The sequence below is a fragment of the Mangifera indica genome, chromosome 1 (genome assembly GCF_011075055.1).
Source record: "Mangifera indica cultivar Alphonso chromosome 1, CATAS_Mindica_2.1, whole genome shotgun sequence".
NCBI classification, from domain to species: Eukaryota; Viridiplantae; Streptophyta; class Magnoliopsida; order Sapindales; family Anacardiaceae; genus Mangifera; species Mangifera indica.
In genome coordinates this window covers 22293250-22310717 of record NC_058137.1, presented here as the reverse complement: position 1 = coordinate 22310717, position 17468 = coordinate 22293250, and the positions used below count along the sequence as shown (strand labels likewise).

The 17468-nt window shown below is 31.1% G+C and overlaps 2 protein-coding genes across 2 annotated transcripts; both read right to left on the bottom strand.

The window, feature by feature from the left end:
- Positions 1–6146: 6146 nt before the first annotated feature.
- On the bottom strand, positions 6147–10304 carry LOC123211128. The gene is made up of 5 exons (XM_044629669.1): positions 10086–10304; positions 9940–9990; positions 8108–8218; positions 7935–7980; positions 6147–6641 (listed from the first exon to the last, which is right to left on the bottom strand). Exons 1-5 carry the CDS (start codon positions 10209–10211, stop codon positions 6499–6501), a joined length of 477 nt encoding a protein of 158 aa, XP_044485604.1. The 5' UTR covers positions 10212–10304; the 3' UTR covers positions 6147–6498.
- A 3209-nt stretch (positions 10305–13513) lies between these two features.
- Positions 13514–14083, bottom strand: LOC123225944 (dirigent protein 22-like). The gene has a single exon (XM_044650713.1). It carries the CDS (start codon positions 14081–14083, stop codon positions 13514–13516), a length of 570 nt encoding a protein of 189 aa, XP_044506648.1.
- Positions 14084–17468: the final 3385 nt, after the last annotated feature.

Genomic DNA, 17468 nt, shown 5'->3' with positions numbered 1-17468 from the left:
TTTATTAATTTTTAATCTACACACCTACGATTGCCTTATTTTTGTATTTTTAAAGTCAGCAATACGTAAAAACTTTTAGAAATAAAGTAATATATAAATATAATATTTTGGTTTCTTTAAAAATCCAAACCTACGTTGCTGTCAATAGATTTATACTTAAAACCACAATTTTTAGATTCTTAATGCAAAAAATCTAGTTGAAATTTGTCTTTTTGCACAAAGTCGCCAAAGCCAAATGACTATTTCCCACCTATGGGTGGATGTGAACTCAACTTCTTCTCAACTAATTATTAATTATTAAAAATCTAAACTTTATTATTATTATTATTGTTAGGGTAAAGCCATTATTAAAAATTTTTATTTAAATTCATCTTTTAAGATTATCCCTTAAATTTTGAAAAAATATTTTTTCTTTTCAGACTATCTTTTTTTTTCAGGTTTCAAAACTTGTTGTTTCCCCCGTAGGTTTTAGGGTTTCCTTGACAAATTTTCAAACCCCCCACATATTTTTCATTTTGTTTGCCGCCACCCCAAGGTTTTGAAAATTTTGATGTATACCCCAATCTTTTATTTCGATTGCTGCTACGTTGCTAGAGGTTGAGCCTTCTTTAAGCCTAGTACCAGTCTCCAAGGAGTTTGCTCCTTCGTGGCAACTTCTAGACGCAATTTTTCGTCTCCTTTGTGTTGTCATCGAGCACCTCCTTCTCAGTTTCTTATTGCTATCATCTATCGAAATTGAGCAGGTCCAATGTATTCCACTCTGTTAGTGCCAGCCTTCCTCCCTGTTGACTCTCATCAACGCAAAATGGGGCCGAAATCAAGCAAGATCTCTCGCTCTATTTTGGCCCTATTTTGCACCAATGGGAGGAAGAAGGACGTTGATGGCTTGATCTCAAAGGAGAAGGGCACTGATGATGATCGAAACTAAAATTGAAGAGGGATGAAGCTGCGCTTTTCAAAAGGCAGGGGGCAAATGCAGATGGAAAAAACATCAAAGTTGAAACCCTATATTTGGGGGAGAGGAAGTCTCTTTTAAACTTAGAAAATATGAGATTAGGTGACAAAAATAAAATTTTAAAATTTAATGGTAATCATAAAATATAAATATAAATAAAATTTTTAAATAACAATTTTATCTTTAACATAAATAATAAACTTTAATAGATAGATAAATATTTTAATTTTTAATAGTTAATAGATAAAACATTGAGTTTACATCAAATCTGAAGTGGTAAACAGTCATTTGACCAATTGTGAATACGTAGAAAGGTCGGTTTGCTACATTAAAATACCAAACTCTAGAGCCTGGGCGAAATATAGCAACCCTGCTGAGGCGTTGAAGTCGTTAGATGTGGTTGTGAGCATTGAAAGGGAAATAATAAGAATGAAACATTTATGACAAACCACTGACGAACTTAAAGGAAACGCTCAACCCAGCCAAGGGCATGGCTATGGACAAAAAAAAAAAAAGAAACTTATTTATATAAATCAAGATAATAATTTATGAAGACTTATTTTAAAATTATTAAATTAGATATTATCATTTTAATTTGTATATATAATTTTACTATTTTCCATACATACATGAGAGCTGAAATCATGACATCGAGATATCCTAGATTATCGAAACGAAAACATGATTTTTCTATATGATCTACCATCCTGAATCTACACCAGTTTTTTAAAAAATACATGTCCATGTGCACTTCCAACTCATTTCAATCAAACACATTAAAAATAATAGAGTGGAGTGTTACCATCAAAGGCAACAATCAAGACCCCACAAGTAAATGCAGAAGAGGAGGGGCATGTGAAGGGGAAGATGATAAAAGATGGAAACAATAAAGACAAATGAAGAAGCATCATATTATAGACAGTAATTTGGACCACTTTCATATCACCCTCTCCTTATTCTTGACAAATAAAAAGGAGTGAGAGAGCACTGGAATTTAAGAAACGTCGGTCCACAACCCCATAAAGTTGCAGACGAGGTTGACAGTTTATACAGTAAAATCAGCAGCAGCAATCTTTTTCCAAGTAACACAGAAGTAAGTAGCCGACACCACCAAATCAAACTGCTGGAAAACTGTTACACTTCCTCTCTTTCGTTCCCACTTTCTTTTGAGCCTATTAGTTGTTTTTCTAGTTCTGTACTAAATGCACCATAATTGATGTGTACGTGTGTGTGTCTCTCTCTCTATACATATACATATACATATATATATATATATATGTATATATCTATATATATATATATATGCACAAAGACTTATTCCCACCAAAGGTTTTATCTAATCTTAAACCCTAATTTGAGAAATTTCAAAAATTAAAATATTCATATTTTTGTTATAATTTTTTATTAGAATTAAAAATAAAAATATCATTCAAATAAAAATATTTTAAAAAACTAATATTCGTCTTTAATTTGAAAACTAACAATTTTTCTTTTTAGTTTAAAAAGTTAATAATTCTCTCTCAAAGTTCAAAAACCGATTGTTTCCCTTCTAAGATTTTTTTCTCTTTCTCCGACCATTATTTCTGTTTCAATTGTTGACTGACTTTCCGAAATCTCTTCTTCTCTCACCAAAGCCTAAAGATCAATGACTATTATCATCTTATCATGGAGATGTCAATTTTCGATCGGATCTTCACAATTTGGCAAGAGAAGAAGAGATGTGGGGAGGTCAACTAATGGTCGAAATGAAAATGGCCATCGAAAAAGGAGAAAAATACTCTTGAAAGAGAAATAGTTATTTTTCAAAATTTAGATAGAAAAAATTTGTTAGTTTTTTAAATTATGGGGAGAAATTATAATTTTTTAATTTTGTTAGTTAAATAATTTTTTTACTTTTGGCTCTAACAATAAATTTTAATATAAATATGGATATTTAGATTTTTAAAATTTTACTTACGAGAGTTTGAAAATTTTATATGGGAATAAGTCTTTTGGATATATATATATATATATATATATATATATATATATATACACACACAACCTCTCTCTCTCTCTCTCTCTCTCTCTCTCTCTCTCTCTCTCTCTCTCTCTCTCTCTATGAGTGATATTAGAGTTTGAGATACAAGAGCTCAAACCCTTTTTTTCATAAGATAACTTAATATTTATTTTTGGATTAAAAAAATATAATTTAAATGAAATGAAAATGTCAATTATAGGACAAGATTTGAGAACATGATTACCATACGGAACCCAAGTTGGAGCATGATTGGACAAAGAAACTGAGTTGTGGGCCTTTTGAAGGGCCCACTTGTTTAATTGGTTATTGGACACTTGTCAAATCAAACATTAGCATTCTCAGACAAGAAAACCAATTAGAAATGTTTATTTATTTTTGGCCAAAGGGCTAAGTCCCACCCAAAGTATGCTATTTGTCTAAAGCCGTTCTTTTAACTTTGAAAATCTAATTTATCTATTCATAGACGGTTAAAATTAGTTAAGTCTATTAGTTATATCATTTTTTTTCAAATCCTAAAAACTAATAATTTTCCCCTAACCCAAATTTTCAAAAACTGTATTTTTTTCTCTAGAGTTTTCAAACCTTCAGATCCAATTGATGACCAATGATCTCCAAGCATGTACTCTCCCTCTCCAACGGCTCTTTTTTTCAGTCATAAATATTTTAAAGCCGTGTGACATTATCGTCAATGAAGATAACGCGTCTTCATTTGTGACAAAGACAAATTGTCTTCGTTCAAAGACAAAGACTCGACGACGATGCCTAAGAGGGGGAGACATCGTACGGTCGAAAAGAGAAGACGTTGGAGAGAAAGAGACGTCATTTGGAGATCATCGATCGTTATTGAAAAATTTAATCTGAAAGTTCGAAAACCCTAGGAGAAAAAATATTGTTTTTGAAAACTTTGGTTGAGAGAAAATTGTTAGTTTTTAGGGTTTGAGGAGAAAAATAAAATAAAATTTAAGTTTATTTTTAATAGTATAGATAAAATAATGATTTTATCTTTAAAATCATTTTTCCAATAGCTCATGGATGGATAAATGAAATTCAAAGTTAACGGGAGAAATTTAGAAAAAAACATACTTTGGGTGGAAAATACTCTTTTGGCCTTTATTTTTTGGGTCGACAGACAAGATGCTATCCACATTTTCATATTTCTATGCATTTGACTTAAAGGATGAATGACTACTTCCCACAAGAACTTTGATAAACTGAAAATATCTCATGTCTTAAGTTTGAAAATTTTATTTTTTTCACTCATATAATCTAATTTCGTCAATAAATTCTATTAACTTTGACTATAGAATTGACAAATTGTTAAGAGTATCTTTCAAACATTTGGTTGAAAATCCTCAGTAACATTTAATAGTTTATTAAAGTTGAAATTATCTCTCTTTCTTTCTCTCTTTTCTTTCCTAAATGCTCGCATCTCATACTTCCTCATAAGTGTATCTAATCTTATACCAGAAAATGGCATCAGCTTGAGTTTAAGCTCAAGTGTTAATCTCTTTTTGATATTAAAATAATATTATTTTAATCGATATCAGGTTTGAGTTTGAGCTCAAATTCAAACTTACTTGAGTTAAACTTATTTTAAAGTTATTCGAGTTAAGCTTAAACTCGAATAAACTCGATTCCAATCTAATCTAATTCTGATGATAAATTTGACAAAGAGAAAGAAAATAGTGGGTGTGAACTAACTGATTATGAAGGCTAAAAATGACAGGTCTATCATGGTTCGGTTTGTAAGTTACAGAGAAAGGAAAAGAAATAACTCTAGCTAATTAATGCGTATGCAATTCCCCTTGAATTACACTAGAATGGTGCAAATCAAGTGGAATTGCACCATCTCAACATATCAAATCACGCAATCTTAGGCGTTATTTGGCCAAAATCAACTTTACCCAGATTGTCAACGATATTTATCACTAATGGTATTTGTATTCTTGACTCTGAATAATTTGTTTATAGTCTACCAATATTTCATCATTAACATAGTAAATATCGACATTAAATATCATCCTTATATTTTGGCATATGTGTTTTTATTAACAAAATTGGATGACAGATGAGAAGATAAACTTTTCAAATTAAGAGGTAGGGAATGTTGTTTTTTCCACATTTAAGCCTCAGTTAGACTCTAAACCACAAGCTTTTCAAGGATTTGTGGGCGTTTAATTTTGGCTGCAAACACCATGTTCAGCTGTAAAATCATAATCTAAGGGTTGTTGATACACTAAGACCCCTTCAACTTTGGTTGGAGATACCAAGATTGGTCTTAAGATTATGGTTCACTAATAGCCATTCAATTTTGCTTGGAGAAATCACAACTAGGTTTGGGATGATGATCCGAAGGTTGTCTATTTGTGCTAATAGCCTCTCAATTTTGATCCGAGACACCATGATCGTTATCAATTCACTAATAGCCCTTTGATTTTGGTTAAACACATCATAATTGATCCCAGGATGGGATCAATCTTATGATAGATAACCCATCTAGACACCATGATTAATCTTGGGGCTATAATCAAAATGTTTTTTTTTTAAAACAAAAATTATTTGAATCAGATCATTCCTTCGTCAAGAGTTTAATATTAAAAAATCATTGAAAATGATTAAAATCTTTATTCTCATATTTAGAATCAACTCCTTTGTCACTCAAATTATCCTATGCAAGACAAAGGAGTTGTCTAGGATCGATAACCACTCGCAGGGCTTCTTTTCTTCTTTCCCTGGTCGGCAAGGTGAAAAACATTATAATTAATTGACAAGTTTGACTGGGATGTAAATTGATATAATGTTTGAGATTTTTGTGGACGAAAAATCTTCAATAAAATTTCAAATTAAAAAAAGAGTAGAACTAATAGAATCCAATGTTGTCCAAGGTCAGGTACATTCTGGTTCTGTTATTAATAGTAATGTACTAATGTCTGTATAATCTCTGTGTCAGGACTTACCCCACATCACATGCCACAAAAGGGCTCATTTCAGGATGTTTATGGGAGCACAACCTAGAAAAGTTAGCTTTCATTTATACCCTTGTTGGGGCAATGTAAAGAGCTTTCCAATAACAAATTTAACAAATTATCCAGTGAGATCAGTCATTGAACTAGGATTTCACCTGTTGAGTATAGCCAACTCATCACCAGAAAAAAAAAAAAAAGACCCAACTCATATAAAGTTTTCTCAATTAAAAAAAAAAATTACACAGTGAGGATTTATTATAAAGAAAGAATAAATCTGTTTTGGCCCATCGAGAATCACAGATATCTCCAACAGCCTTATACATTGAATAACAATACACTATCACCCCCTCCCCAGAATCATTAATATAACCAATAAATTTGAGTAGATGAAACATTTCAGTGATGCAAATTAAACCATTAACCGATACTTTATTAATTTAAGCACATTTTGTAGTGTCAAAAAAAATACCACAAGTAGCTGTCTAAAGGTTGTCAAATATATGGCCGGGTTTGTATATTTGAGAAATATAGATTCTTCATTGGCACCTACAAGAAGATCACTTTAGCCTTTCTTGCCAAGTTTTGGACATGTGGGCCTCTTCGATATGCCGAGTTAGAAGCGAAATCCCATAATGTGAAGCACTTGATGCAGCATAGTAAGAAGTCACAGTGAGCTGGGCAAACTTCGGAAGTACATAACCTACAAAATTGACATGTTATCAAGCAAAAACAAAATAAGAAGATGATAATGAATCAAATCATAAAATCCAATTTGAGCCACACACAAGCCATTTTTACAGATCAATCAACATAACTGATGAAGACAATTGTATCATGGATGAATCAAATTGTAAAATCCAAGGTAGATTATAAATCAAAATTGACTTGGAACTTTATAAGAACCATAAAAACTTGTGATAATTCATCAAACTTCAACTAATTTGTAAAAAATTATTTCTTTTTATTTTTATCTTTTCCTTATTGGGCTAGAAAGAACTATCACTCAACAAGGGAAAGAGGGATAGTATCAAGCAACTAGCACAGTGAGTTGTTTAATTCTAGGTCCTGCGTAGGACACATCCAAAGAGGATTAAGTCAAAGATGATTAAATCCATCAACAGATCAAAAGAAATTAGAATCCAATATACAAATTTTGCCTAAAGATAACATAATAAGCACAATTTCTTCCAAAAGTTACACCAAGCCACTGAACTACATCATCATCATTCACCAACAAACAGCATGTTCAGGAGTAACAGCCATTTATCTCAAATTAATTAAAAGCCAATACTTCTCAAAATAACTGTCAAAATGCTATGAATTTTACCCTGACTTATTGTCTAAATACCAAGAGTTGTACAGCTTCACTCCATCATATAACATGTGTGATATATTCCATTATTACTTTCTAAAAGTTGAGACTACTAGATTCCTGTCAGACCAAAAGGTTGGAAGTCTTATATGCACAAATATCATCCTAATTTACTTCTTAGATGACGAGCTCCAAATAATATGGAGGAGCATCTCTTCAACTTATAAAAATGCTTATCACAATTCCACAGCATTTAACATATTCCAGCTAAGTAACAAAAAAAAACACAGCATTTAACACATTCCAGTTAAGTAAGAAATAAAGTTCCTACCAAAATTACAGCATAAAACTGAACAAATTCATCAAGTCCACATCTCTCCAGATATATCAATTATGAATTTTCTACCTCTTATTTGTCAAATTATTCATAATCAAGAATTATCTGTTGAACTTGTCCAAGCTAATAGTGATTAGTTTAATCTTAACATTATAGACCAAATATAGGTCAACTGCAACAATTTGTTTTCATGCTTGATAGTTATTAAAAGTAGAAATTAATATGTATAACTATTGCCATGTGCAAGAGGTTAAGTCATAGGAACAAGATCAGGCTTCATTCTTATTAACATCCAAGGAATTATGCCAAAATAATTTAGAATTGAGAATAAACACCACTCATACCTCCAAATGCAGCACTTGCACCTGAAAACATTAGGAGCAGAGGCATCTGTTAACAATTAAAACAATTAGCAAAAGTTAGCCGAAGAAGATGCAAATCAAAGCCAACCAATGCGAGGGAATACATTGTATTTTGAAAGAAGCAAAAACAGATCTCAGAAAGTAAATATGTCTACCCCAGCTACAAAGGGAACCCACTTTGGTCCCTTAAGACGATTTTGAAGAAACGGAATCCCTGTATTAAGACCATGAACTGCACTTAGCATAGCACCAATACCAGAGCCAGCCTATTAAATGGGAAAAAAACAAATCAGATAAAATTCATAAAGAGCAGTAGAATCATATTTCAGGTCACACAGGGACAACCAAACTTAAAACCATATAACCACAAAAGTACAATAATGGCTACAAACACAATGTTTTTTGAAATCAAAAGCTATGCCCACTATCAACAAAAAATCAAATTTCAATGCATCTTGCAAATCAAATTGCACCCTTTTGCCTTTTTTACAAAAAACTCATTAAACTAACGACTACACATCACAATTTTAGAACACTACTAGTCATGAGATTAGCGCTATAAATATACCAGATAAAACTATTAAAACATATTAAAATTCTAACAAAAAAGCATATGATATAGTCATTAAAAGTGAAAAATGTCTAAAAGTGATGAGGGACTCTACCGCTTAAGCAAAAAAAGCGAGGTGAATACATTGTTTTTGGACTAAAAGTTAAAAAATAAAATTAATAGAGACTAATAACTCAAATATCAAAACCTAATATCATAGATGAAGTCTCAAAAGCATAAATAGATGTTTATAACAAAACATAAAATAATATTAAAACTCTTCAATCTACATAATTTTTTTATAAAACGTGTATTTTAATACAAATCTAAGTTTTCATCTTCATCATCGAAGGTCACATTTTCTTCCTCATCATCAGATTTTTGACTACGATTTCATTTATTTTTTCATCAAAATGTTCTTATTGATTAGAGGACTTATATTCTAAGACCTCTTTCTCCTTAGATATCGACTTAGGGTTAGGCTAAAAAAAAGAAATGATTTTGACCTTTAGTGAGTTGTAATTAAGAGAGTTATAAAAAAAAAAAAAATTTAAACCTATATTTATATTATTAGGTTTGGTTAAAAAGCGCTTTTTTGCGCTTTTTACTTCATTTAAAGCGCAATAAAAGCGCGCTTAAACTATACTTTTGGATTTTTGCTTGCCTTGCATGTGCACAAGCAGTGAACCTTCTTGCCTAAGTGCACTTTTAACAACTAAATATTTAATTTCTCTGCAACACCCTTTAACTAGAAAAACTAAAAACACAACGAATTACCTATGTAACACGCAAACAGAAACATTGAAATGTGGAAATGTGAAAACTTATTTTCTCAAAAATATAGGAAACTGAAACGCAGAGAAATTTATAAATATAAAAAATATAAGAGTTTTTTTATAAATACCAAATTGTTAAAATAAACTTTTGTTCCAAATCTTGAAGAGTTGCATCAACAGATGCTTCCTATTAGGCATATAGACAAAGCCTATCATACTAACAATAGTAATGACAATAACAATAATAGTATAAAAATAAATAATAAAAAAAAAATGAAGAGAAAGAATATGATAAAATAGAAGTATAGAATATACTGTAAATTGTTCTAACGTAAACACATGTAAATATTAAAAAAGATCGAAACAATACAAACAAATCTATATAAACCAGAGAGGAGATGAGTACCACACTGGAGAGAGGAGTGGAGATGAATTCAAAATGAGATTAATGGATACTTTGGGTTAGAAAACCTAAAAGATGTGTGTTTAAACGTGTCATATCAGTTTTGGGGAACGCATCCCATGGTAAGTTTCATGCTTCCTAGCCAATTACTCTAAAAAAATCCTCATCAAATCAACTGCTAAACAACATATTAAATTAAATTCACGAAATTATATCAATAAAATTGTAATTAAGACCATCTGATAATTGGGAACTGACCACGGCGGTTGCGTCGTGCAAAACGGAAGTGATAGCCCACTCAGTCTTGTCCTGAAACAAGAGTTTAATTCAACTCGGTTGAGGAAGTTTTAAAACATTAATATAATGAAAATTGAAGCGATTGAAAAGAATGAATAAGCGCATACAGAATTAGGATCCAACAAAGAGAGACATCGTGGGCAGCGAGGGGATCCCAGACCGGGATTAATGGTGGGATCGTGATGAAGATTCCCGCTTCTCAGCTTCTCCTCGTATACTTTTCTCGTCCCCATCGGCCGCTTTAAAATTTCTCAGTGACAAGTTTCTGCTCTTATATCGATCCTAGGAACAAACGCTTTACTCATCCAGCCACAGGCCCACAGTTTCAACGCCGCCAGGGTAATTTTAACATTTTCCCACTTTTAAAATAAAAAAATTACTTTAATAAAGTTTATTTTTATTTTTTTTAATTATTATTATTATTATTATATCTTCTATTTACAGTAGGGGAATGTGGCACTTTATGGGTTGGATTGGTGTACCCAAACTGAAAATAAATCGTCTCCGCAGAAAGAGAATGAGAAAGATATTCTCTAAAATGATAGAGGTAAGAATTAAGGGATTCAATCCTTATTAGATTTATTATTATTTTTGGATACGGGTATTGTTTCTATTTCAGTATCTAATTTTCTATTTAATTATTATAGTTAATTTTTATGATACAAGAGAATACCCGAATTCATAAAGTTGGATTGAGTAGATTGATTTTGACTAGATATATAATAGTGTTTAAGGAGATTGTAAAACACAGAAAAAAAAAAAGAATTTTATTTATTTTTATAAGGCCAAAACACATATTCCCACCCAAGGTTTATTTTATTGTCAAATTAATATCCATAATTTTTTGAAAACTCAAATACTTATTCATCATCTAATTTTCGTTAAAATTTGTTGTTAATTATAAAAGTAAAGATGTCATTTAACTAGTTATATTAAAAAAATAAAATTTTATCTTTTTTTCACTAATGTTAAAAATTAATAATTTCCTCCTTTGCCTCATATATTTTCATTTTTGAAAAATGTATTTTTTCCTTAACTCTAGGGTTTCATACAATTCAAGTATCTCTTTTAGAGTCCCCTTAAATATTTTAAAACTTTTGTTTCACCCGTCATATAGTTTTTGTTTGCTGCCCTTTTTCTAACAACCTCCTCCCTTTGTTTATAGTCATCTTTCTACCCAAGATCTAGCCATCGTCAACCTAGTATCCGTCTTCGACGTGGTTCTTTTCTTGTCTTGTGTCATCGTTGAGCACAACTTTCTCTGCATTTCTACTGCCTCTCTTCTTCGTCTATCTCTTGGTGTGTTGCTGACAAAAAGGGGGTGAAACGAAACGTAAAAAGTTGCACTCGAGAAAAACTAAGTCACCATATAGAAGAACCTTGTTGCGCACAAGAAGAAATGCTTAAACCCATATGGTTTTTGTCTCTGACAAGAGAAAAACTACATCATCATCACATCAAAAGGGAGCACAATCGCCAAAGATAGATGTTGGGTTGACGACAACTTGATCTTGGGTAGAGAGGTAGTCAAAGACGAAGGGAGAAGGTTGTCGGAAGAAAGCCAATAGACGTAAACTATATGAGGGGTAAAACAAAAGTTTTAAAAAGTTGGGAGGTGGCTAAAAAAGAGAAGCATGAAAAGTATGAAACCCTAGAGCTACGGGGGAAAAGTCACTTTTTAAAATTGAAAAATATGAGATCAAAAAAAAAATTATTAGTTTTCAAAACTAAAATGAGAAAAGGATAAATTTTTAATGTTTTTAATATTATTTGGTTAAATGACCTTTTCATCTTTGTAACTAACAACAAATTTTAACATAATTTAGATGACGAGTGGATATTTAAATTCTAAAAAAATTGCGATTATCAGTTTGACAATAAACTAAACCTTAGGTAGGAATAAGTCTTTTGACCTTTTCATAAGCTTGAAGTAAAATTAATAAGGGGCATTGTAAACTTTTCAATCGAAGACTACGTCATTGGGTGGGGATGACTAACCGTCGTCATCTAAAAGTTGTTTAATAATTTTCGCTTAATATACCTTAAACCATAGGTAGGGTTGGATTCGAACCAAACTCGTTTGAGTTCAGCTCAAATAAGCCCAAAACGAGCTAACCCCAAATAAGCTCGAGCTGTTTGTTAAGCTCGAGCTGTTTGTCAAGCTCGCAAGCTAAAATTTTGATACAAAACAATATCGTTTTGATCAATATATATTAAAACGACGTTATTTTAATAATGAATTAATTAAAGCTCGAACTTGAATCGAGTTTCAATCGAGTTCGAGCTTGAAACGAGTCAAACTTGAGCGTATTTGCAGCGAGCTCGATGAGTCCAAACTCAATTACTATAAATTGAATCGAGCTTGAACTCAACTCAATTCGAATCTAACCCTAACTATAGGAACTAAACTATAATTATTTGGTGTTTTAAGGATTCACTATAATCTTGTAAACTCTAGGGTTCTTGGAAAAAAATTTACCTCCTCAGATTTTAATCTTTCAACAGTCGCTAATAGTTTAGGAATTTGCCACAAGCCCCCTAAAGAATTCGTTTAATTAAGTTGCATGAAAGGGCTAAAAACATTTCTATTCAAGTTTTAAATGTAGAATAATATGTGGTGGAAGAGGTAAATGTACCTGGCACATAAATCTTAATAAAAATTATTAGTTAGCCGTTAAAGGAGCAAACATACGATATGCATTTTGGATGCTAGTTTTCAACTTCAATCAAAATATGTATATATACTTTTAAGTATACAAGTATGTATTATATAATTGGGTATCAATCTAGTGATTTTAAATTAATAATTAAGTAATTAATAAAATTATATATACATATTTTTTATACACAATTTAAGTATACAGATGATATGTCATTATATGAGTAAAAAATTTTGATTTAAAGATAAAAGTAACACTTTATCGTATGATAATATATCATCTGTGTATCTAAATTATATATCAAAAATGTGTACACATAATATTATTTTTAAGTAATACATAGTCAATCACATCATATATATACATATTTGCATACTCAAAAGTATGTACACATAATATAACTTTTTTAACTTCTACTTTCTGTAACTATTTCAAAATGCGACAATGAGTAAAGTTATGTGTAATCAGTTTTGAATATTTAATTCTTACTTAGATGATGTATTGTCTTGTGGTTAGATGTTATTTTATTTTTATTATAAAATTATTTAATTACATAATGATATATTATTTAAATATCATTAAACCAGGTGTACATAATTTTATTATATCAGAATTTATAATTTGAGTCCAAGCCGACAACGAACATAATATGATTAGTTTTCAAAACATAATAACACATTATTTGTATATCTAATTGTGTATTAAAAATTTACACATATAATTTTATTGATAACTTATATTCAATCACATAATAACATATATCAAATATATATATATTTATATATTCAAAATAGATACATATAATTTTATTCTCGTTACAAACACTAAACATATAAAGCTTATGGGATAGCAAAAAATTTATATTAAAATCTTAGTCAATAATGAAAGACATAAACATTATACTCCACAATAGCATTACCACTTTTCGAATCAAAGGAGTGAGTCCTCGCCTGAGCATAGCCACGAGCAAATCGGAAAACGCCACTGCCACCGACGATCGGCATTTCCCTCACCGTAGAAAAAACCGCATTTCGCCCCAGGACACTCAAGTTACTTCCATTGAACTTGCCTTCGGTGAAAGCAAAATTTAATACCATCAAAAACCCTACCTCACTTTGTGATGCAGAAGCATAAATCCCTTGTGCTCTTCCCACAATCTTCGAGTTGAGATTAGGCTCAACCGTCAACGGATCGTCCATCATCCAAACGCCGCCAAAGAAAGTTGCTGACGTGTTGGTTGAGGCTGCCCGAGTGATTTGGATGGCTGTTGGGTGTTTTGCTGTAATTATGTCATGGAAGTAGAAGTGAAGGTGGGTTAGCTTCTCTTTTTTGAGCTCTAGAGAAGACGGAGCTAGGGTTTCGGAGAAATATTGATTAGGGTTTGCAAAGATGAGTGTGAAGAAGATTAGAAGAAAAGTAGAAAGAATAAGGAGGGCTCTAGCCATGGATTGGTTAACTAATGAAGATTTAATGAAGAGCTCTAGCATGGGTTCTTTATACGTATATAGGGCTATTATGAGATTAATTAAATTAATTAAAGTCAATGGTGGAGATTAGAGATGACAATAATTGTCATCTAATCTTGATTATTTTTCAAATGTGTTAAACTGATTTATGCGCAGGCCAGCAAATATGAGGTGTTTTTACGCATAATTGTGTAGTTGTTATAGAAAATAAATTTTTTTATAGTAGAATCTTTGTCTTAACCAATGTTTCCATGGACGGAGAACAAACTAAAAAATAATAAAAAATTTAGAATAAAAAATAAGTAGTGTTATGTAAATAATTTTTAAGCATAATTTTATATATAAATAACGATATATTATTATGTAATTAGATAATTAAAATTTAAAAATAAAATAATATTCAATCATATGATAATATATAATTATTTATATATAAAATTATATCTATAATTTTATTAATAAAAATTTATTAACAGGCAAGGAAGGTTTTATTAATTTGCGTTTTTTTTAAGTTATTCCCTCTTTATTTAACTTCTAATTAGTTAGTAAAGATAATATAAAAAATATATAATTAATCACGAATTTAATTTTCTTGTACAAAAAAAAACCTTATTCAATAAATAATTGAAAAAATGATTTTTTTTTTTTATATTGGTGGGATCAATTTGTAAAATAAATTATGTCGAACTAATATATTTATACAAGAAATTAATTTGAAAATTGGCCAAAGGGCTTCTTTCCACCAAAAATTTACTCTATTATTAAATTTTCATTTATTAATTTTCAAAATTTTAAACGCTCACTTATCTACTAATTTTGGTTATTATTATTAGAGATATAATGAATATTTTAAAATTTTACAATTTACATAGATTTGTGTGTCAAAAATTAGGTCTTTTCGATCAAATTTGCCATGGCTTATACACTGAGAAACCATCAAGAAGAGAGAGAGCTTACCAATGATAAAGTTGATGATGCATTGACAGAAATTATTTAAAAGAATGATTATTGGAAAGAGAGAATAAATTTTTTGGGATGTAAGTATAATATTTTAAACTTTAAAAAGAGTGACATAACCCTAAAATATGTAACCCTATGAACTTAGATGATAGAGGCAAAAAATTAATTTTTTAAAATTAAGTTAAAAAATTATTAATTTTCAAAAATAAGATAGAATACAAGAATAAATTATTTTTTCTTCAAATAAAATTTTAAAATAATAATTTTATTTCTAAAAATAATAATCAAAACTACCAGATAAGATAATGCTTGAGTTTCAAGAATAAGTCTTTTGACCTAAAAAGTTTATCAAGGTTTGAAAGCTCTCGCCACATCGGTCCTAGGGCTGGATTCGAGCCGAGCCAGCTCGGGCTCGAGCTCGGCTCGGCTCGGTTCAAGCCCGAAACGAGCCGGGCTCAGCCCGGCTCGATTGAGCTCGAGCCGAGCCCGAGCTGGCTCGGGTTGGCTTGGTATATTTTTTTAAAAATTTTTTTATACAAAACGGTGTCGTTTTAATCCATATATATATACAAAACGGTGTCGTTTTGATATAAAAAACGAGCCAAGCCGAGCCGTTACCGAACCGAGCTGAAAACGAGCCGAACTCGAGCCGAGCCGAATTCGGCTCGAGTCGAGCTTGAGCCGAACTCGAGCCAGCCCTTAAAAAGCCGAGCCGAGCCCGAGCTGGCTGCGAGCCGAGCTCGGCTCGGCTCGAATCCAGCCCTACATCGGTCCGTCCATTGTTACAGGCGTGTGCGTTCAACATAGAGAGAACCGAAAGACTTTCCAATTGATGAGGAATCTCTCCAAAAAGTTATATCTAATGATTTAGTCTTGTCAAATGATCTAATATTGGTGGAATATGACCTGTAAGGCTATTACGAGAAAAGTTGAGGATTTGGACGGAATTAGGCTTTACAACATGCAGGGAATTCGCCGTCGAAATTGGTTGTTTGACAAAGCCATCATCATGCAAATGATTACAATTTTTTCTATATACCTATCGTCACCACCTTCAACTGTCAAGATTATTGAATAATATTCGATAGAAGAATGCCCTGTCTAGTAGTTTTGCCCACATTTCCCCTGATCAAACTGTCCCATATAATCCAATTCACCCTTATGATTATCCCAACGCATCATATTAAATTTCTCGAACTATTTCGTTGGCAAAACACCTGTGAATTGATTGTGAGAGAGACCGAGTATTCCCAATATAGAAAACTAATTTTTGGCCGTATAAATCGTTACTCTCTCGTAATAATTTTTTTATGGCAATTGAATCTTTATTATATTAAATTATATTTAATAATTAATTAAATATTTTATATTTGATTTATTAATTAAAATATCTATAAAAATATTAAAATTATTATTGATATTATCGTATTTTTTAAAATATATTATTAATGATGTGTCATATTAAACTCATATATATATATATATTTTATATTTTTTTCGTATCCGAATTTTATGACATTTTTTTATAAACATATTTTTCATCATTTATCATATTATACTCGCATAATTTTTATACTTTTTTTTTTTTAATTCTCGTATTTACCAACTAGGGCTTTCAGGTTAAGGTATCGAATAGAGCTTCCCGCTAATTATTGGGGGATGCTACCAGAGAAATTATTGTTTTGTAAATTCAACATTAAAAGTGTGCCAAAGTTTCTTTGACGTTGAGGAATTGCTCTACTCAATCTATTCTTAGACAAGTCTAGATTTTTAATAGAGTTCTAGTTGCAAAATAAGGAAGAGATCTCTCCAGTCAAAATGTTATCAAAAACTAAAAAGGTGTCCATATAAGGTGCCTAGCATCACAAGTGGGCCTTGCTACAAATTGGATTCAAGGTCAAGGACACTTGGATTCATCATCGAAATTTTTCCAACAAGGACAAAACCTGTTAGAAAGTTTTGAGAGAGATTTAAATATTCGAAATTGCAAAACAAGTGCAATTGTTGGTGAGAAATTTGCCCATGAATTCTATTGTTTGAAATATCTTGATACATCAAATTTTCTTGACCTCTTAAGAAGACAAGGAATTCGGTTATGCGGCAAGAATAGAGATTAAACACCACAAGATTGGGTAAAGTTAAGTGGGCATTGTTTTGAGAAACTAACGACAATAAGGGCCTGAGGAGAAGTCAATATTGACGAGATTTTTGAGTTTGGACAACATGTTTGATTTCACAATACCACTTAGGTTGTTGGATAAAAAGTCGAATTGTGTAAGATTTAAAAGTTCAAACATTGAACTTGAAATTGAACCTTTGATCTTGTTACTCATCAAAAAGATACATCTTAGTGAACCAGATGAATGAAACTCCTTGATAGGCCTTATGAGTTTGTTATTCCTAA

Bases quoted from the DNA above. Each gene is read 5' to 3' on its own strand.
- LOC123211128 (XM_044629669.1), bottom strand. From the start codon at position 10,211: ATGGGGACGAGAAAAGTATACGAGGAGAAGCTGAGAAGCGGGAATCTT. The intron at 9,991-10,085 runs GTATGCGCTTAT...CTCTTGTTTCAG, and splicing joins CTTTGTTGGATCCTAATTCT to GACAAGACTGAGTGGGCTAT. The intron at 6,642-7,934 runs GTATGAGTGGTG...TCAATTTTGTAG, and splicing joins TGCAAGTGCTGCATTTGGAG to GTTATGTACTTCCGAAGTTT.
- LOC123225944 (XM_044650713.1), bottom strand. From the start codon at position 14,083: ATGGCTAGAGCCCTCCTTATTCTTTCTACTTTTCTTCTAATCTTCTTC.